Source organism: Hyperolius riggenbachi, chromosome 11 (assembly GCF_040937935.1).
Source record: "Hyperolius riggenbachi isolate aHypRig1 chromosome 11, aHypRig1.pri, whole genome shotgun sequence".
Classification (NCBI taxonomy): domain Eukaryota; kingdom Metazoa; phylum Chordata; class Amphibia; order Anura; family Hyperoliidae; genus Hyperolius; species Hyperolius riggenbachi.
Genome location: NC_090656.1, coordinates 111,329,786 through 111,352,012, shown reverse-complemented (window position 1 = coordinate 111,352,012; position 22,227 = coordinate 111,329,786). Strand labels below are relative to the sequence as shown.

General features: G+C 44.1%; 1 protein-coding gene across 2 annotated transcripts in view; it reads right to left on the bottom strand.

Moving 5' to 3' along the window:
* The window catches only part of TH (tyrosine hydroxylase), a 116,774-nt gene that overhangs the window by 51,304 nt on the left and 43,243 nt on the right, over positions 1 to 22,227 (bottom strand). For both annotated transcript variants that reach the window (XM_068261513.1, XM_068261514.1), the window contains exon 4: positions 17,344 to 17,432. In XM_068261513.1, coding sequence (XP_068117614.1) covers positions 17,344 to 17,432 — 89 coding nt within the window. The remainder of the gene's footprint in view (positions 1 to 17,343; positions 17,433 to 22,227) is intronic.

The window sequence follows — 22,227 nt, the reverse complement described above, 5'->3', positions numbered from 1 at the left end:
GGCTATTATGTCACGCTGCCTACCTGCTGCCACACTCACACTGCTCCTCCATACCTCCTCCTGCTGCTGCTGCTGCTGTCTGTCTGTGTTTCCCACTGCCAGGGTACACAGATGATTTACCTTCTGCTGCCACTCTGCCACCAGCTATTACGTCAAACAATAGCTGCTCGCCTACTCCTCCATTCCTCCTCCTGCTGCTGCTGTCTGTCTGTGTTTCCCACTGCCAGGGTACACAGAATTACCTTCTTCTGCTGCCACTCTGCCACCAGCTATTACGTCAAACAATAGCTATATTGGTTGTAAAACCAAAAACCAAAAAACCATAAAAAAAAAAAAGGTTTAATTTTTCTGAGGTGCCCGGGTTGAAAACTGTGTTGTCCCAGTTGTGTATTGGACACAATGTGGGCTGCACGACCGCTGTCTGGGACCTCCTGTTGTTTTTATTTACAGCCCTGGTATCACCGCTAGGTACCAGGGCTATTATGTCACGCTGCCTACCTGCTGCCACACTCACACTGCTCCTCCATACCTCCTCCTGCTGCTGCTGCTGCTGTCTGTCTGTGTTTCCCACTGCCAGGGTACACAGATGATTTACCTTCTGCTGCCACTCTGCCACCAGCTATTACGTCAAACAATAGCTATATTGGTTGCAAAACCAAAACCAAACAAACCATTAAAAAAAAAAAAAGGTTTAATTTTTCTGAGGTGCCCGGGTTGAAAACTGTGTTGTCCCAGTTGTGTATTGGACACAATGTGGGCTGCACGACCGCTGTCTGGGACCTCCTGTTGTGTTTATTTACAGCCCTGGTATCACCGCTAGGTACCAGGGCTATTATGTCACGCTGCCTACCTGCTGCCACACTCACACTGCTCCTCCATACCTCCTCCTGCTGCTGCTGCTGCTGTCTGTCTGTGTTTCCCACTGCCAGGGTACACAGATGATTTACCTTCTGCTGCCACTCTGCCACCAGCTATTACGTCAAACAATAGCTATATTGGTTGCAAAACCAAAACCAAACAAACCATTAAAAAAAAAAAAAAGGTTTAATTTTTCTGAGGTGCCCGGGTTGAAAACTGTGTTGTCCCAGTTGTGTATTGGACACAATGTGGGCTGCACGACCGCTGTCTGGGACCTCCTGTTGTGTTTATTTACAGCCCTGGTATCACCGCTAGGTACCAGGGCTATTATGTCACGCTGCCTACCTGCTGCCACACTCACACTACTCCTCCATACCTCCTCCTGCTGCTGCTGCTGCTGTCTGTCTGTGTTTCCCACTGCCAGGGTACACTACACAGATGATTTACCTTCTGCTGCCACTCTGCCACCAGCTATTACGTCAAACAATAGCTGCTCACATTACTCCTCCATTCCTCCTGCTGCTGTTGCTGTCTGTCTGTGTTTCCCACTGCCAGGGTACACAGAATTACCTTCTGCTGCCACTCTGCCACCAGCTATTACGTCAAACAATAGCTATATTGGTTGCAAAACCAAAACCAAACAAACCATTAAAAAAAAAAAAAGGTTTAATTTTTCTGAGGTGCCCGGGTTGAAAACTGTGTTGTCCCAGTTGTGTATTGGACACAATGTGGGCTGCACGACCGCTGTCTGGGACCTCCTGTTGTGTTTATTTACAGCCCTGGTATCACCGCTAGGTACCAGGGCTATTATGTCACGGCGAGCTGCCTGCCTCATTGACTGCCTGCTGCCACACACTCATCCTCCTCCTCCTGCTGCTGAATTTACCTCCTGCTGTCTTTGTGTTTCCACTGCCAGGGAGCACATACAATGGCGCTTCCAACATGCGTGCGCCCACCAGCTATTTGTTACGCTCAAAAATAGCTGCATTTCTTTAAAAAAAAATTGAAAAGAGAAATACGTGAAGAAGAAGAAGACGATATTGAAAAAGAAGGAGAAGGAGAAGATGAAGATGAAGAAGAAGATGAAGAAGAAGATGAAGGAGATGATGAAGAAGAAGATGAAAAATTAGAAGAAGATGAAGAAGATGAAGAAGATGAAGAAGAAGAAGATGAAGATGAAGAAGAAGAAGAAGAAGATGAAGAAGATGATGAAGAAGATGAAGAAGAAGAAGAAGAAGAAGAAGATGAAGAAGAAGAAGAAGAAGATGAAGAAGAAGAAGAAGAAGATGAAGAAGAAGAAGAAGATGAAGAAGAAGAAGATGAAGAAGATGAAGATGAAGAAGAAGATGAAGAAGATGAAGATGAAGAAGAAGATGATGAAGAAGAAGAAGAAGATGATGAAGAAGAAGAAGAAGAAGATGATGAAGAAGAAGAAGAAGATGATGAAGAAGAAGAAGAAGAAGAAGAAGAAGAAGAAGACAATATAGAAGAAGAAGAAGAAGATATAGAAGAAGAAGATCTAGAAGAAGAAGAAGAAAGATAAAGAAGAAGAAGAACAAGTATATACAGTAACACTACTGAACAAAATTAAGGACACAACTTCTCTTTCCACATTTTTTTTTAAAGGAACATCCCCACATAATCACTTGCTGTTGTTACTTGGAAAAAAGATGTTTCTTGCATCATTCACCCTCAAAACAAGTGTTGGAAGCTATTTAAGGCCAATTCGAATAGTCAGCTCGAATAGTGAGCTCGAATACCGACTCGAATAGTGAGCTCGAAGTCCGAGGTCGAATCGAATAGTAAAAATTATTCGACTCGAATATTCGACTGACCTCGAATAATTTACTATTCGAATTCGACCAAACTCGAATTTTAAAAAGGGGTATTTGAGCACCACAAGGCCAGACCATCATCCAATCTCTTTATCCAGTTAGAAAGAAGCGGGGAGGCAGGGGACAGCCACTTCAAGGCTATCTCCTGTCGTGCCGCAAATAGAGTCTCACGAATAAAGGATTTAGTACACGGCTGCATGGCTTCATCTTGGATAACTCCTAGAATGCATAATATTGGGTCTAGTGTTACTGGGGAACCCATCTTATCATGCAAACATTTAATTACTTGTTTCCAAAAGGAAGAAATGTGGGGGCAAGTCCAAATTAGGTGGTAGAAGGAGGGAGAGTCGAGGCTACATTTTGGGCATAGCCTACTAGCATTGGGATTGTATTTGACCACACGAGAGGGGATCAGATAGGCTTGATGCAGGATATAGAGCTGGGTCGCCCGGTCCTTAACGCATAGGGAGACCCTCTTTACAGCTTCTAGAGCGTCATCCCAGTCATCTTCCTCTAGCTGCAACCCCTCCGCAATCCACCTTCCCTTGGACCCGAGGGTACGATCACATGCTTCTTTTGTTATTAATTCCTTATAAATATCGCCTATTTGATGTTTGGTCGGGCCCTTTTCGATCAGCTGTAGTATATTATGGGGTTCAATGTGGACTGGTGCATTTTTAAATTGTGTAGTGTAGGCGTGTTTCAATTGTAGGTATCTAAAAAATTGGGATGCGATTTTGGGGTGGAGGTTTTGAAGGGAGGTAAAGGGGGTGAGGGCATGACCAGTTGTTACATTACCTAAGAATGCAACACCAATTATTTCCCAAAAGATTGGGTCTGGGATGGAGTTGAATTCAGGAAAGTGCGGGTTATGCCAGAGAGGGGTGTGATAGTCATAGGTGGAGGAGTTGTACAAACCACCTACCCGCTTCCATACTTTAAGGGCCTGGGCTATAATTGTGTTGTTTGATTTACTGGGGGGAATATATTCGCGTAGGAGATCAAGGGCTATACTTTCTTTTGATAAGTTGTTGTTGTATCCTAGGGCTTCAGGGTTATAGAGGCCCTCCGTGGAGAACCAAGTAGCTATGTGTTGGAGCTGTGCCGCCAGGTAGTAGTGCTGCACTGAGGGAAGAGCCAGGCCCCCAAGGCCATTTGGGTTTATTAGGAGGGAATGCTTAACACGAGGCCTCTTGTGGTTCCAGATAAAGGAGAGGATAGATCCCCTAAATTTTTTAAAGACTGATTGGGGAATGTAGATCGGGGAGTGGTGCAGGACGTAGAGCAATTTGGGTAACAGGACCATTTTAATTACATTTATTCTACCCACTACAGTTAAATATAATTTAGACCAAGCCTTACACTTTGCTTGTACAAGGGAAATAAGAGGTATAATTTCTGCTTCCATGTAATGAACAGGATTTGGGTGAATCAATACCCCAAGGTACTTAAAGGATTGCACCGACTGCAGCAAATTAGATGACTGGGATTGTGTTGAAGAGGGGGCATCTAAATGCATCTGGACTGATTTGGTTGCGTTTAATTTAAGGCCGGAGTAGTATCCGGACGCTTCTATTGTGTCCAGAGCTGCCTTCAAGGAGGAGTCTGGGTCTTCCAGGTATAGGATCGTGTCGTCGGCATAGAGGCTGATCTTTTCTTCTGTGTGATCAGTGCGCAGCCCACGTATCAGGGGATTAGTTCTTATACGACAAGCTAGGGGCTCCACAGCTAGAGCATAGAGCAGGGGAGAGAGCGGGCATCCCTGCCTGGTTCCTCGACCCAAAGAAAAGGGGGCTGAGATCCACCCGTTAGTACCCACCCTTGTCCTGGGGGCCTGGTAGAGTAGCTTCACCCAATTACAGAAGGCTTCCCCAAAGCCAAACCTGGCAAGGACCGCCTGTAGGTACGGCCATTCGACAGTGTCAAAAGCTTTGGCCATGTCTAGGGAGGCGATGACTCTGCGGCCCGAATTTAAATGATTGGCTTGTATGTTTGTCATCAATCTGCGAATGTTTATTGCAGTGTTTTTGCCAGGCATAAAGCCGGTTTGATCAGGGTGAATTAAAGATAAAATTGCTGAGTTTAATCTATTGGCCAGTACCTTCGCCAGGATTTTAATGTCAGTTGTGAGAAGTGAAATCGGGCGGTAAGAGTCACATAGAAGGGGGTCCTTGCCAGGTTTGGGTAGGACTATAATGAGAGCCTCCGTCATAGAGGAGGGAAGTCGGCATGCCAGGAAGGCTGCTTCATAGGTCTGGAGAAGCATTGGTGTTATGGACTCCGAGTATCTTTTGTAAATTTCTATGGGAAGACCGTCAAGACCGGGAGCCTTTTTATTGGGAAAACTGGCAATTGCTGTAGTTAGTTCATCTTGGGTAATGGGAGCATCAAGTAGTAGGACCTGTTCTGGGTTTAATCTAGGTAGATCAATCTCTGAGAGAAAGATTTCAGAGTCTGTTTGCGTGGCAGGGGTTTTACTAGTATAGAGGGCCTTGTAATATTCAAAAAAGGTATTATTTATTTCTGCACTTACGGAAACTGGGGTGCCGGAGGGGTCTTTGATGTGTGTAATAACCGGAGGAGAGGTGTAAATTTTGGAGATCTTAGCCAGTAGTGTGCCCGCTCTCTCACCCTGCTCAAAATGTGCCTGCTTGTTGAAGAAAAGTTTGCTTTGGGTGATTTCCTCTGCCATGGTGATAGGGTGTCAGGGGACGGATTATTTATGTATTGGGCTTTAGCCACATCAATTTTTTTAATAAGATCATGTTCCCTTTGCTTCGAATCACTCTTACAAGCCGAAACAGCTTGAATCATTTCCCCCCTGACAAATGCTTTAAACGTCTCCCATACCAGGAGCAAGTCTTCCTCCTCTCTGTGGTCAAACATAAAGTTTTCAAGGTGAGTGGAGATTCGGTCATGTGTTTGTATTAAATCTAGCCAAAAGGGGTTTAGCTTCCAAAATTGAAAGGGTGGCCTCAGGCCCCAGTTCACTGTTAGAGTTATTGGCATATGGTCAGACACTAAACGCGGCAGCGCTCCAACCTCGACCACATCCCTCAGAGCCAAAGGAGTCACCAAAAAGTAATCAAGTCTGGAGGAAGTTTTAAAGGTGGAGGAGTAGCATGTATAAAGTTTACCCTGTGGATTAAAGTGGCGCCAGACATCTACTAAGCCCATTTCTGCAATGAGGTGGTCAAATGAAGTGGGTTTGTCTATACGAGGTGGGATTCTATCAAGAGAGGCGTTACAAACGGTGTTAAAGTCCCCCATCCAGAGTGCCTGGGCGTTGGGGTAGAGAGCAGTAAATTTTGCTCCTTCCTGAAGAACTAAGGCACTGTATGGAGGAGGGATATAGATGTTCAGGAGGAGCAGAGCAATGCCATTAATTTTGCAGTGTATAAACACATATCTACCAAACTGGTCACATTTGACGTGTGTTGGCTGGAATTGGAGTGACTTTTTAACCAAGATGGAAACACCACGTGAGTATTGAGAAAAAGTGGAGTGATATGACCAGCCTACCCAACCTCGCTTTAGTGCCATTATTTTGCTTCCAGAGATGTGTGTCTCCTGGAGCGCCACCACGTCCGGAGGTATTATCGTTAATATATGTAAAAGGGTGTTTCTGCAGAGGGAGTGGTTAGGGTTAAGCACCACCAGGAGGAGTGGTTAGGGTTATGCAACACAAGGGGTGATGCTTAGTTTTAGGCAACACCAGGGGTGGTGGTTAGGCTTAGGCACCACCAGAAGGGGGGTTAGGGTTAGGCACCACCGGGGGGGTGGTTAGTGTTAGGCGCCACTAGGGGAGTGGTTAGTTTTAGGCACCACCAGGGGAGGGTTCTGTGTGAGGGTAGGGTTGGGTTAAGCAGTACTGACGAAAGATGCAATGACATTTAATGTTAATATTTATTCGTTGTTATATCTCATTTGTTTTTTGCAACAGTAAATATAGTTAATAAAGCTTGACAACGATGGTTCTCGTTATCAAATTACGTTAATACCTGGCGCCAAATTCGTTAATAAGTCGGGCCCTTCATGCACACAGTCTGCGGACCAATTTAAATGGCAAGTTGCTGTCTTTTTATTTATGCCCCTGCTTGGAGGTACTCAAAATTCTTCCAGGAGGAAGTAATACTGACCTAAGAATGTATCTATCTTAATGCAGGATTGCACGTGTATCTGTATATCTTCTTTCTTTTTCTTTCTTTCTTACTTTCTTTCTTTTTTTTTTTCTTACAGTAAGGGCCCAGACACCCTCTCGTACTGCTCCATGACCATGAGTTTTTCAAGAACCTATAGCACCACCATCTCATTGCAATGCTGACCCCATGCAACTATGCTAAATGGTACAGCAGTGTGCTGGCACAGAAATGCATGCAATTGTCTGATCACACTACTGTGCGGTGCATACGTGTGCCCATCATACATTGCTGTCTACGCACTAACTCGTGTCTTTGCATGTTGTATACTCATTGTAGATGCATTGCTGAAATTTTTTTTTGCTGCTATGATGCAAATTTGTAATTGTCATAGAAACCGTAATTCAGAATTTCCGTAAGGCCCCTTTTACACGTAATCAGTTGCTCAGTTATAACTGAAAGACAACTGAATTTCAAAGTAACGTCCATGTTTTCCTATGGCTTAGTTCCCACTATACGCGTTTTAACTGAAATCTTTTTCATGATGCACTGCTATGGAAAAAACCGTGTACCAACGCGTACTAACGCATACTGACGCACACTAATGCATACCAACGCTTTAAATGTAAAAGAGCAGAAAGTGCAATTTCCATCGTGTAATTTCGCATTTTGCCGTAAATTTGTGTTTAACACGAAAGTTCATAACTTGGCGTTTTCTATAGAAACAAAGTTATTTTAATTACGAAAATAAGTCACTCATTTGATTGCAATTACTGATAATGCAAAGGCCCCTGCACATGCTGTCGCTTTAAATGTATCAGGAGGTTCTACCTGCAGCCACTTCTAAGACAGGTGCTCTTTGTCAAGGTGTACTTAGCAGCCATGCATGCTAAGACACTTGGTTTTGGGCCTTGCAGTATCTGATAATGCAGAGGTCCCTGCACGTGCTGTCGCTTTAAATATATCAGGAAGCTCTACCTGCAGCCACTTCTAAGACAGGTGCTCTTTGTCAAGGTGCTTGTTCACACCTAGAGCATTTTCACCTTTTTTTAACCAGCCTGGCGGTATGGACGAGCTGAGCTCGTCCATACCGCCGATGTAAATAGTGGTAATGACGAGCTGAGCTCGTCATGTTGTTGCAGAGGCTTACCGCTGCGATCGGCGGCGCGTCCGCTACATCCCGCTGTCTGTGCTGGCTCTGCGGGCTGTGTGGTCTACCCTCCCGGGCTCCCTGTGTCTCTCCGTGGGGAGGATTTCCGCATCAGCAAGATGGCGATGCCCAGCTTCCTCCTGTGACGATCATCATGCGCCCCCTGCTGGCCGGCGCATGAATTGCATCATAAAGTGATTCATAATACAATTACAAAGTAACACCAATCATGATACACTGATTCAAAGTTGTTTAGTAAATAACACCTGATCATAGTATAAAAAGGGTGGGCTGCTTACTGATTCTTTCTCTTTCAGAGTCACTGGTGTCCCATTGCTAGTCTGCTTGTCAGCTACTTTTGGTGATTGCTGTGCTTTGAGTGATTTTCCTGCCTTTGCTTCATACAGTGTTGCAGTTTTGCTAGTCTTTCAAAAGACGCTGTGATTTCTGTGTGATTGCTTTTGCTGTGTTTTTTTTTTTCTTGCTGCTGACCCCGTATCTTGTTTGGAGTCATGGCTTCGTCCTCCCGGAGGCGTCTATGTGACCAGGAGCTGATGGACGTCTTTGAGGATAGCGGCAGTGATGTCGAGTCTGTGGCGGAGGAATCTACCGACAGTGACGTTCCTGCGGATCTATCATCAGAGACCGATGCCACAAGTGACAGCGACATCGAGGAGCCAGTTGTTGTGCGCACATGGTGTGAGCTGGAGAGCCTGGACCTCCGCCACCCAGGTTTCCTTTCACTGGGGTACCTGGGCAGAAGCGCAACTGCGACCACAACCCGCTGGCCTACCTGGAGCTCTTCCTGACCGAGGATGTCATCCAGCGGATTATAGAGGAGACCAACCGCTATGCAGCGCAGCAGCAGGGTGCTCCTTTCAGCAGGTTGTCCAGGAGCAGGAGGTGGGAACCTGTCACCAGGGATGACATCTGGTTGTTCCTGAGCCTCATCTTCCTCTAGGGACTGGTTGGTAAGCTGCTGCAGAAGTGGTACTGGTCCACCAACCGGATGATTGCCACTCCGTTCTTCGGTTGTGTGATGCTGGAGTACCGCTTCAGCCTCATCATGAAGTTCTTGCACTTCGGCAACAACGAGGACTTTGATGAGGCCACCCATCCTGCACCCAAGCTGAAGAAGATCTGGGACATCTACCAGATGATGGTAGGCAATTTCCGGAATGCCTACACACCAGATCGAGACGTCACAGTCGACAAAAGTTTCATGGCCTTCAAGGGAAGACTCAGCTGGGTGCAGTTCATCGCATCAAAAAGGGCCCGCTTTGGGATCAAGTCCTTCATGCTTTGTGAGTCCAAGTCCATCTGGAACTCTATCGTGTACACGGGCAAAGGCACAAAGTTTGGTCCCCAGTTCTGTGAGTATGGGTTGGCTACCTCATCTGTGCTCACTCTCATTGAGCCGTTGCTGGATCAGGGGTACTGTCTTACAACGGACAACTTTTATACCTCCCCTGAACTTTGTAACTACCTGATACAGCACAAGACGGATTCATACGGCACAATAAGACCCAACCGGCGCCAACTTCCACCGGCCTTTTCTGCCAGGCGTTTGAAAAAGGGAGAAATTGTTGCCAGGCACAAGGGGAAAATGATGGCCATGCGGTGGAAGGACAAGCGGGACGTGTGCATCCTCAGCACCGTGCACAACGCTGCTACCGTGCACACCACCACCAGAGGTAGCAGGGAGGTGGACAAGCCACAAGCTATAGTGGACTACAACCACACCATGGGAGGTGTGGACAGGGCTGATGCTGCCATGACCTTTTATCCGGCTGTCCGGAAGCAGCAAAAAAAATACTATAAGAAAAATTTTAGGCACCTCCTGGAACAGTGCATGTGGAATGCCTATGTGCTGTTCAAACAAAACAGTGAAAGGCCTGTTGCACACCATGACTTCATTTGGCAGTTGTGCGAAAACATTTACCTGAAGCACCCCCCACCGGAGTCCAGTAGAGTGGGGCACAGAGCCTCATATGTTTTAAATCTGGAGAGACTGACTGGACGCCACTTTCCTGAATTTTTGCCCCCGACCGCACAAAAGCTGCAACCTACAAAAAGGTGTGCGGTCTGCTGCTCCAAAAAAGGCCCTGAAGGTAAAAAAGTGCGTAAGGAGAAATTGTCCGGACTGTGGCGTTGCACTTTGTGCTATACCTTGTTTCAAAATTTATCATACGAAGGAGGTATTTTGAGTTATACCATGCATTTGTTTTTCTGCCTCCATTTATTTTTGCCTTTATTTTCAGCATATCACTGCATTTATTTATTTGTATTACTTATTATTTATTACTGCATTGATTTAAAGCTATTTCTGTTTGTCATTAATACATTTTATTTTATTTTTGACAAGAATTTGTGTTTGCCGCTTTTATTATACTCATATTGTATACTAAACTCTTGCTTGACTCATTTTGGTAAGTTACAGGAAAAAGGTTATGCAAATTAAGTGTACCAATTTGTGCACGGAAATCCTGGGGAAATAGAATGCCAGGGTGGTTAATCGCCGGCAATTTTCAAAATAGCCCTAAAAGCGCTTGTGCAATGATTCCCTATGAGAGTGTTCACATCTGAGTGCTTTGATCCCAATCTGCTCACTAAACAGCTGCATGTACCATTGATTGATTGACATCAGGAAGTGAACAAACAGAACCGCAAAAGTGCTTAGAAAAGCGTTTTATACAAAATTAAAGTGCGCAGGTGAGTGCCGGGAGGGGGGGGGGGGGGGGGGGATTGTGCAAAAAATCAAAAACCGCTGGCCTCAGCAATTTCGATTTTAGATGTGAACAAAGCCTTAGCGGCATGGGCGTCCGCACATATGGCAAAACCGGGCATCTGCCCGAGCCTGGCCGCCCGCTGCCCCCCCCTGGCCGCGTGCCCGTGCAGCCAGCAGGAGGGGAACACGCAGAGAAGAGAGAGAGCGCTATGGGCACAGTGGGGAAGGGCGGACGTCTCCCCCCCCTTCCCTCACCTTAGGGGTCTCTCTCTCCCTCGCTGTCCCCTCCGGAATGAAGTGTGCAGCGGCTGGCAGCGGTGGGCGGAACTTACCTCCTCTCGCTCCTGCGCCGGAAGTTCTGGTGCCGCACTCTGGTCTGGATCAGGCCAGAGTAGCGGCTAATCCATCCGGCGCGTGCGACGAGAGGAGGTAAGTTCCGCCCACCGCTGCCAGCCGCTGCACACTTCATTCCGGACTCCGGAGGGGAGAGCGAGAGAGGGAGGGAGAGCCCCCTAAGGTGAGTGCCCATAGCTCTCCCTCTTCTCTCCGCTGCTCCCCTCCTCCTGCACACATGGCCACTTTTTCTGGGGACATATCCCCCTGGCTACATATACCGGGACATATACCCCTGCCTACATATACTGGGACATATACCCCTGCCTACATATACTGTCTGGGACATATACCCCTGCCTACATATACTGTCTGGGACATATACCCCTGCCTACATATACTGTCTGGGACATATACCCCTGCCTACATATACTGGGACATATACCCCTGCCTACATATACCCCTGCCTACATATACTGTCTGGGACATATACCCCTGCCTACATATACTGTCTGGGACATATACCCCTGCCTACATATACTGGGACATATACCCCTGCCTACATATACTGTCTGGGACATATACCCCTGCCTACATATACTGTCTGGGACATATACCCCTGCCTACATATACTGTCTGGGACATATACCCCTGCCTACATATACTGTCTGGGACATATACCCCTGCCTACATATACTGTCTGGGACATATACCCCTGCCTACATATACCCCTGCCTACATATACTGTCTGGGACATATACCCCTGCCTACATATACTGGGACATATACCCCCTGCCTACATATACTGTCTGGGACATATACCCCTGCCTACATATACTGTCTGGGACATATACCCCTGCCTACATATACTGTCTGGGACATATACCCCTGCCTACATATACTGGGACATATACCCCTGCCTACATATACCCCTGCCTACATATACTGTCTGGGACATATACCCCTGCCTACATATACTGTCTGGGACATATACCCCTGCCTACATATACTGGGACATATACCCCTGCCTACATATACTGTCTGGGACATATACCCCTGCCTACATATACTGTCTGGGACATATACCCCTGCCTACATATACTGTCTGGGACATATACCCCTGCCTACATATACTGTCTGGGACATATACCCCTGCCTACATATACTGTCTGGGACATATACCCCTGCCTACATATACCCCTGCCTACATATACTGTCTGGGACATATACCCCTGCCTACATATACTGGGACATATACCCCCTGCCTACATATACTGGGACATATACCCGTGCCTACATATACTGGGCACATATACCCCTGGCTACCTGTTCTGGGGACATCTCTACCCCTGGCTACCAGTTCTGGGGACATCTATACCGCTGGCCACCTATTCTGGGGACACCTATAGACCTGGGGCTACCTATTTTTGGGGAACCACTGCTGTCAGATTGAGTGTATTTTGGGGAACTGCTGCCAGGTGAGAGGTGTCTACATATTAAGGGGGCATTCTGCCTATTTATGTGAAAAGCTGTCTATTTATGTGCCTCATGACTGCTGAATTTGTCTTGTTGCGGGCCTCATGGTTACTGACTTTGTCTTGTTGGGGGCCTCATGATTTGTTGGGGGCCTCAAGATTGCTGAATTTGTCTTGTTGGGGGCCTCATGATTGCTGAATTTGTCTTGTTGGGGGCCTCATGATTGCTGAATTTGTCTTGTTGGGGGCCTCATGATTGCTGAGTTGGTCATGTTGGGGGCCTCATGATTGCTGAATTTGTCTTGATGGGGGGGGCCTCATGATTGCTGAATTTGTCTTGTTGGGGGTCACATGATTGCTAACTGCGAGACTATGGAAAAAGCTGAATCATCATCATATGAGACAATAGCATTAAACCTACTTTTTCTGCTTTTTAAAACAGAAAATGAAACTGGGAGGTTCTAAAAAAAATGAATAATTTTTTTCAGGAGTACGATGGATGAAATTGTTTATCTTCACAGTTTATTTTCAACTTAATTTTCCATAATGTTCATGTATGAGTTAAAACGTTTGTATTTAGTTTAAATTGCTGTTGGCACTTTGTGATAGTAAAGTGACTTTGCAGTTTGGACACTCGACCTCCAAAAGGTTCGCCACCATTGTCCTAATCTAATGTCCCACCATTGCTTAGTTCATGTAAACTTGTCTCCACCCACGACCACACCCACATTCTGGTTCATGACCACACCCATTTTTCGGCGCGGCGCGCTACGCGCGCCGCATGACGTAGCTCCATTTTTTGGCGCGCTACGCGCGCCACACAACACCAGCCCAAATTTTTAACTCCCCACTTTTTGCCCCCCCCTGGAAAATTTTCTGCGGACGCCCATGCTTAGCGGTCATGCATGCTGAGACACTTGGTTTTGGGCCTTGCAATATCTGATAATGCAAAGGTCCCTGCACGTACTGTCACTTTAAATGTATCAAGAGGCTCTAATTGCAACCACTTTGGGCTCTATTCATAAAACATTTGTGGTAAAAAAAATCTTGGAGGGAAAACACTGCATCGGTATTTTACACTTTTGTGTGCTAATTCATATAAATGTTTACACTTGCGATAATAGGTCGGGGAATTCCCGCACTAAACTGGCTGTGAGTTGTTACATTTGCTGGCTGAGTTGATACATTTTCTCCTTCAGAGACACCCTTAGGGCTCTTTCACATCAGACAACGCGAACAGGAGCCGTTCTCCTGCACGCGTTGTCTGCCTGCGGCGTGTCGTCGGGTATCTGCGGTGCGACGCACTCAGCGGCAGTAGCTGGTAATTAAACCCGACGGAAAACGCCGGCTCGTGGGTGCATTGGAGGAAAAACTGCGCCCGGGTGCGTCGGAACCGCAACGCATCGAAACGCAGTGTCGAGTGTGAAAGGTAAAATGAAAGTCTATGGACTTTCATCTTACCTTGGTTAACACAAATGGCTTCCGTTTGCGTTAACGCACAAAGTCTGCCCTAATGTGAAAGAGCCCTTAGTATAAAGGAGGCAGCCCCAGCATCCCTTTACATGTGCATTTTCTGCCTCTCTTTCTCCTGAATCTGCACTGAATCTGTCTATTAATCTTCCTAATCAATCTATTTAATTGCTGCAGCTTGGAAGAACTTCAATAAATGTTACACATGCAGGCTTTCTGATGTGAAATGTATCTGAAAACAGGTACCCAAGGGGATAAAAAACCACAGCCTTGGTATTACGGAATGCCTTGTCTGCTCTCCTCTCACTGCAGCTGCCTGGGAGGCCTTTCTCATTCACTTGCTGTTATCTTGACTGTTACCCCTGGCTTATCGCCTTATCTAAACAGCTGGGTTTCTCCACACACATTCCACCTGCTCTAATCTTTATGAATTAACCTTCAATGACATGTGTTGTGATAATCTCCGCACAAGGCGGTAATTTCCCCGCACTGCTCACGAATTGTATCTTTTCATGCGGAAACAGCTTTTAAGAATGAACACATTGCTAAATAGGTCGGAAAAGTCAGCTGTTTGCAGCGGTAAGCATGCGGGAATGTTTTATGAATAGAGCCCTTTGTCTTTGTCAGAGTGCACTTAGCGGCCATGCATGCTGAGACACTTGGTTTTGGGCCTTGCAATATCTCATAATGCAAAAGTCCCTGCACGTGCTGTCACTTTAAATGTATCAGATGGCTCTGGACTGGAACACAATTACGAGAGTGGACGAATTTCCATGTTAAACACAAAATTCTAATTTGTTCCCGTTACGGAAATGATCATAATTATGAAAAACGAGCGGTATGAAAACATTTTGTGTAAATGCGAAATTTCGCATACCAAATGAAATACTGCATGATTCCTTAAAATCCAGAATGAAATATTGCATGAAGTAAAAATCTTCGTGAATTCTCTTTCAGTTTTTTGGTAAGTTAGCAAACTATTACAATATGTGTGAAAATCTTAGTGAATGTTAGAGATGATCGTAATCTGCTTATTACGATTACACAAAATGTTACGGCAATTTTTCCTGTCATAGGTAATTACGATTGGACATTCAACTGATTTCCTGTAATGCATTTCGTTATTTTGCTTAATTTCACTTAATTTTTGTGTAATTTTTACATAATTTTGTGCTGACTTTAGAGGTTTATAGTAAAGCCCTGTACATGCTATCACCAAAATTGGAACGCATGTAGCAATTTTTCAAAAAAAGTTGCAGTTTTTGAGAAAATTAATTTGTAAAAATACAAAGAAAAGATGGTTTTTAAACTCAGAAAAAATGAAAAAAAATCATTTTTCTCTTGCATTTTTAAAATTGTTAGCACAAAATTACTTGAAAATTAAATAAAATTGCGAAATTACGGTTCCTGATTACATTTACAAATGAAATTAATTACGATTTTAACTGAAAATATGCATTACAATTTTGCATCATGATTGCGGATTGCGATGCAAAATTACGATTATGCAAAATTTGTTCTCATCACTAGTGATTTGGGGAAAAAGGTCCATAACACCAAAGCCCATATTCAATTAACTTTTTCTTCAAAATTTTCCCCTAGGAGATCATTTTTCATCTTCTCATTAAAATACCTTTTCAGTACTTTGAAACTGAAAAAAGTATCAAAAAGTTGGTGAAAAAGTACGATCAAAATTATTTTGAGTATTTTCTTGCTTGTTGGTTTAAAAAGCATTTTACTGACACGGTGTAAAAATGTAACAGGAAAAACTCAAGAGAAAAAGTTTATTGCACATAAGGTTGTAAAGATATAAAAGGTAGAAAACCAAGAGCCCAATATAGTGTAGTATGTATTGGAGAATGGAGGAAGTGATGTTAAACGTAAGTAATATACTTACAAACCAGGGTGCCAAGCAAATTTGGGACTCATGCTGTGTATCACTCCTGTTGTTTATTGCCTAAGGAAGCGGGATCTTGCCTGCTAAATGCGTTGCAACTTGTCTTAGGAGTATATGAATAAATTGTTTATTACTTTAATCGACAGTACTTATGTCTGTTTTGGGTTGGCTGGTCCACCACCGCATCCCAAACGTTTTAAACGTTTTTAGTGACTTTTATCCTACTGGCGCCTCTGTACATCTCTGCATATTGCAAATGAGCCATTATTTTGACAAGGTGTAAAAATATCAACTAAGAGAAAACTCAGAAGAAAAAAGTAATTGCATATGGGCCCAAATGGGGCATTTTACCAACCCTTAATTTTTTTTACTGAACGTGTCTTAGTGAATTGAAGCTATGTTCCCTTGCCCTAGTACCTGCAGTGTTCAAATCCTGAGCATCCTTATTCTGTTCAAAATGAAGACTGACTTCCAGTAGAGTTGTTTGATTTGGAAAATATATTTTCATTTTAAACAACTGTGAAACTGAAAACACTATTATAAACACAATAATAGTTTTTAAAATATATTTAAAAGGAATAAACGACTGGATGAATGGTTGCCATCCATAACTATGCAGTAACATCCCCTGTACAAATAATTGATTGATGCTCTTACCATCAAGAAGATTGACATGAGATTGACATAAGTGCATGTTTTGTGAACTAAATAATGGTTTATCTAACACTTTAACACAGTAAATTATGCTCAAGCTTTTAGCAGTATTGATTATTGCTCCCAGTAATTGGCCTATTAAAAACGATGAATACCTTTGTAGTGCTTTCAAGGGGGATTGTTTTAAACATTTGCAAATGCACTTTTGAGCATACAGATATTGATTTGCATCTACTGCATGTAATTGTTTGTTTAACTGCATTTGTGTGATAAATACTGTTCTATGTTTCAATCCACTATTAAATAGGATGACAAAGACAGCAGTATTGATTAGGATTCGGGTAATCTAAATGAATAATGGATAGGGGAGTATGGTGCAGGTGTCTGTAATAATGTAATGCCATTTTTTTGCTGTCAAAGTATTATCCTTCTTCGGTGGTCATACAGAATACAATAAAAAGATTACATTTCACAAATAAAACTGATCAGTTGTACAGAAAAAATCATAAGGGTTTTGTTTTTAATTTAAGGTTGAATTTTCCCTTTTATCGTTATAAGTAGACTGGATTTTACCGATCAATTTTAATGAAAATTGAATGGTGTGGGATATATTTTCTATGTCTTGATTGATATATCCAAACCATTTTTTTCAAGTTTTCAATCATTCTTCCTTCCGATTTTTCCCATTTACATTCAATCAGAAAAACTGATAGTAATTCTCAAATAAAAAAAAATTAAAAAAAAATATATTGTGTATGGCCACCTTTAGTGATTTAGTAAAATATATTGAGGTACACTACTTACCGGGTGGTCCAAATCTAGATCTGGATCAAACTTTGTAACCAAGTGGTGACACTTGTTCAGCTCTGCAATTTTCGTAGGAAACCAATGAACTGTCAAGACAAGAAAGGTATTGTTATAGCCATTCATAATAACTGGACAATCTTTATGTAATATTAGACGGAAGTGCTAAAAATCAGTTCAGGTTTATAGAGCCTTATACAAGCCTATCTTTTTGTATATAGAGATGGCCCGAACGGTTCGCCAGCGAACGGTTCCCGGCGAACTTCCGTGGTTCGCATTCACGGAGAACTGCAAACTTTTCCTGAAGTTCGATTTGCCCCCATAGTGCATCATTAGGGTCAACTTTGACCCTCTACATCACAGTCAGCAGGCACATTGTAGCCAATCAGGCTACACTCCCTCCTGGAGCCCCCCCTCCCCCTTATAAAAGGCAGGCAGCATCAGGATTTTGGCCCTTCCGGATCCACCCTCCACCAATGCCTGGACCGGCAGGTAGCCTTAAGTGTGGATGTAGACACTGTGAGCAGCGATGAACCCTTGGACTACTGGGTGCGCAGGCTTGACCTGTGGCCAGAGCTGTCACAATTTGCCATCCAACTTCTGTCTTGCCCTGCCTCAAGCGTCCTGTCAGAAAGGACCTTCAGTGCAGCTGGAGGCATTGTCACTAAGAAGAGAAGTCGCCTAAGTCACAAAAGTGTTCAGTACCTCACCTTTATCAAAATTAATGAGGCATGGATCCCGGAAGGGCTACTGCCCGCTTGAAGACTAAGTCAGTCACCATACACTATCTCTGCCTGCACGCCGTGTGACTGCCTGCCCCAAGACTAAGTCGCTCCCCACACAGCACCTCTGCCCACAGGCCACTTGACTGCCTTCTCCGCCACCACCAACAGGGTCCAGGACTCCAAGTGGATTCTTGAATTTTTAAGGCAGCTGCTATACTACTTTTTCTGGTGTGTGTACATGCTTGCCTAATTTTCCTGGCTGCACTGCAGCTGCAGCAACAAAACAAAAGGCACGTACATGTGCAAATTCCCCTTCGTGATCAGTACCTTGCCGCGGTGAAGGGGCTTGCATATCACAATGAAACAATGACCGACGGCGATATGAGTGTCTCGGGGGGGGGGGGGGGGGGGTTACACCCACGATAATAAGGTTGTTGCTTCATTGTGGACAGACCAAATTTGATAAGCTGGACAGTCACTGTTTTTCTATCATTGAGCTACCACAGCCTGGCGACCATATGGGCTTGAAAACCACCACAGCCTGCACTCTTGCCATGGTGCACACCAGTCCAGCATGGCCGTCACTACACAAACAGCTGTTTGTGGTGCGTTACACAGTGAGTTTGGTATGTCAGTGTGAAGCAGTACTCTAATTACACTCCCTGATTGATGTATACACATGCAAGATGTTTTAAAGCACTTTAGGCCTGCAATTTAGCATTCAATGTGATTTCTGCCCTTAAAACGCTGCTTTGCATCAAATCCAGATTTTTCCCCGGGACTTTTGGTGTCTATCCCACTCATCCATGCAAAAACTCAGATGTTAGACCCCTTGAAACATCTTTTCCATCGCTTTTGTGGCCAGCATAAGTGTTTCTAGTTTTCAAAGTTCGCCTCCCCATTGAAGTCTATTGCGGTTCGCGAAAGTTCGCGCAAACCGAACTTTTACGGCCGTTCGTGTTTGCGGTCCGCGAACCAAAAATCGGAGGTTCGGGCTATCTTTTTTTGTATATGGTTTAAAGAGAACCTGAACTGAAAATTAATTGTCAAAATAAACATAAACATGTCATACTTTCCTCCTTTGTAGTCTACTCATCAATTTCTTTCTACTCTCCTGCATCCTGTTTATCCACTGTGATCAATGCATTTCTCCATCCTCTATTTTGAAAATGGCCATTACCCCATAACACCTTCCTGGTCTGTTAAACTGTTAAACTGTAATATCGCCCACTTGAGCCATAGGGAAACATGGGCATTACCTTGCACATGCAGTTGTAACTGACTGTGCTGATATATAACTGACAGCAACTGGTATGTTTCAGTTCTGACAAAATATTGTCAGAACTGGAAGGGATCACTGTAAGAAGAAAATGGTGAGCTTCTGAGAGGAACTGACGGTGAGGTTAGTATGTAATATGCATTTGCAGCTACATCATGTGTTTATTTTAAATCATTTTACTCGCATCAGGTTCCCTTTAGGGAGCCTATATATAAAGTTGTGTGAAAGATGTGAAATTTACTTTATCCCACTCTTTCATTGGTCAGTGAGGTCACATAATGTGCAACATCATGTGACCCAACATTCAGCATTTAATGCCAGCAGCGACAATGGGACATTACTGTACATTGCAGCATTGTTTTACTTTGCAAAATGTATTTGGTCTTTTTAAAAATAAATAACTAAACCCCATATTTGTGATTTGTAATGGTGCAGGATAAAGACATGTTCCACTCCTTGCCCATTTGTGTTGTGCTAATGGTGTGAGCCTGAGGTTGGATATTGATTGCTCCCTGAAAAATGGTTTATGCACGCTGTGTGAGCTCCCTGTACAAAAAGTTATATACAGTGGCCCATATGCAAGTCACTTTTTCTCCTGAGTTTTCTCCTAGGTTTTATTTCCGCGCACCCACAGCATCTTTGAATTTGGCTCCAAAGCTCCCCATTGGTGTATTAACAGACCAATGGCGATTCTTCTGATTCCCATTGGTCTTTTAATAGACCAATGGGGAGCATTGGAGCCAAATTTAAAGATGTTTTGGCTCTAGCTACACTTAGTATAGCTAGAGCTCTGTCCTCCATGGCTCCCGCTCTTCTCCCCACCCACTGCACCTGTCGCCCCCACCCACACTTGCACCCTGGAGCACCCATAGCACCCTGTTATCAGGGTGCTATGGGTGCTCCAGGGGGGAGAAGGAAATTTGGGCGCATGAGGCAGGTGGACAAAAAGGGTGCCGCCATTCACTCCCATAATAAATATTGTTTAATGGGCGCCCAACAGGAAAAAAGGGCGCCGGAGAAAAATAACGTTTTAAAAGCGGCGCCCGGAGACTTTTAATGTTTTATAACTGCTTCTCATGATTACCCATTATTTAATGATTTATAATTTTTTAAAGATTATTTTTAAACGAAAAACAGTACAATATTTTTTTTAAAACATTACTTTTAACACGAAAAACTGTACAATTTTTTTTTAAAAAACATTTTTAAACGAAAAACCGCACCATATTTTTTTTAAAAACGTTATTAATGCTTATCACAGGGGGGTCTTAGGTTTAGGCATCACAAGGAGGGTCTTAGGTTTAGGCACCACCAGGGGGGTCTTAGGTTTAGGCACCGCCAGGGGGGTCTTAGGTTTAGACACCACCAGGGGGGTCTTAGGTTTAAGCACCACCAGGGGGGGTCTTAGGTTTAGGCACCAACAGGGGGGTCTTAGGTTTAGGCACCAACAGGGGGGGTCTAGGGGTTAGGGATAGGTACAGGGAGGGTTTTGTGTGAGAGTAGGGTTAGGTATAGCTTTAGTAAAATTCTTATTAATGTTTTATAAAACGTTATTATAAATTTCACTTTTTAAACAGGGAAGATTAACGTTTTTAAAATTGCCGATTTCATACACATTTAATGATTTATAACTTTATAAAACATTATTTTTAAACGAAATATAGCACAAATTTTTTTTAAACGTTATTCATGATTATGGTTTAAACCCCTGCGCCCTTTTTTCCCGGCGCCCTTTTTTAACGTACGCGCTCCAGGGTGCATGCGTGGGTGAGTTCAATAGGTACGGTGGGCGGGAGGAGAGCGAAATGCCATGCAGGAGGGACAGATGGAGCTCTAGCTACACTAAGTATAGCTAGAGCTGCGCGGGGAGCGGCGGTGTGTGGTGGCAGGTGCGTGAAGATCGCAACATTAGAGGATAATGGCGTGGGACATTTCCGAGTATATTGACGTGGAAACATTTTTTTTTAAAGTACAGGTAAGTATTTCTAGTAAATTAAGGCTTTGCCATGCCTTCCCATGGACCATGCGGGCTGGTATAGCACGCTCCGCATTCTGGCTATCCCAGCCTGCTTGGGGGACAAGGGGTTAAAGAGGCTTGGGAAGGGGGACCCCTCATTATTTTTTATTTTTAATTCCCACACTATGAACAAAAAAAAATTTAAAAAAATAAGTATAGTTGTCAGGGAACCTTACCACAGCCTTATTGCGGCTGTATAACGATCCCTTGCCAAAGCATTGCCACTTCTACGGGGTTTCCATGGGGTCCATTCCCACTGCGTACAGATCCCCTCGGAAACCCCGACATGAAATTCATTGCTCTTTCTTTTGATACAAGTAAATTTACACTACCGTTAGGTTGCTACATTATCTGTCATTTACAGCATTTAAATGTATACTTTTTTCCTATAGTAACTTATAAGGGTCCCCCATTATATGCATCCCCCTTATGTGTTCATGTCTTGGATATAAGGGTCAACCCCTTATGTGTTCCTGTCCCGGATATAATGGTCCCCCCCCCCCCCTTATGTGTTTCTTGTCCTGGATATAAAGGGCCCCTCTTATATCCCCCCTTATGTGTTTCATGTCTTGGATGCTTGGATGTAAGGGGTCCCTCCTTATATCCATCCCCCTTATGTGTTTCATGTCCCAGATATAAGGAGGGAGTGTTTCATGTCCCAGATATAGGGAGGGAGTGTTTCATGTCCCAGATATAAGGAGGGAGTGTTTCATGTCCCAGATATAAGGAGGGAGTGTTTCATGTCCCAGATATAAGGAGGGAGTGTTTCATGTCCCAGATATAAGGAGAGAGTGTTTCATGTCCCAGATATAAGAAGGGAGTGTTTCATGTCCCAGATATAAGGAGAGAGTGTTTCATGTCCC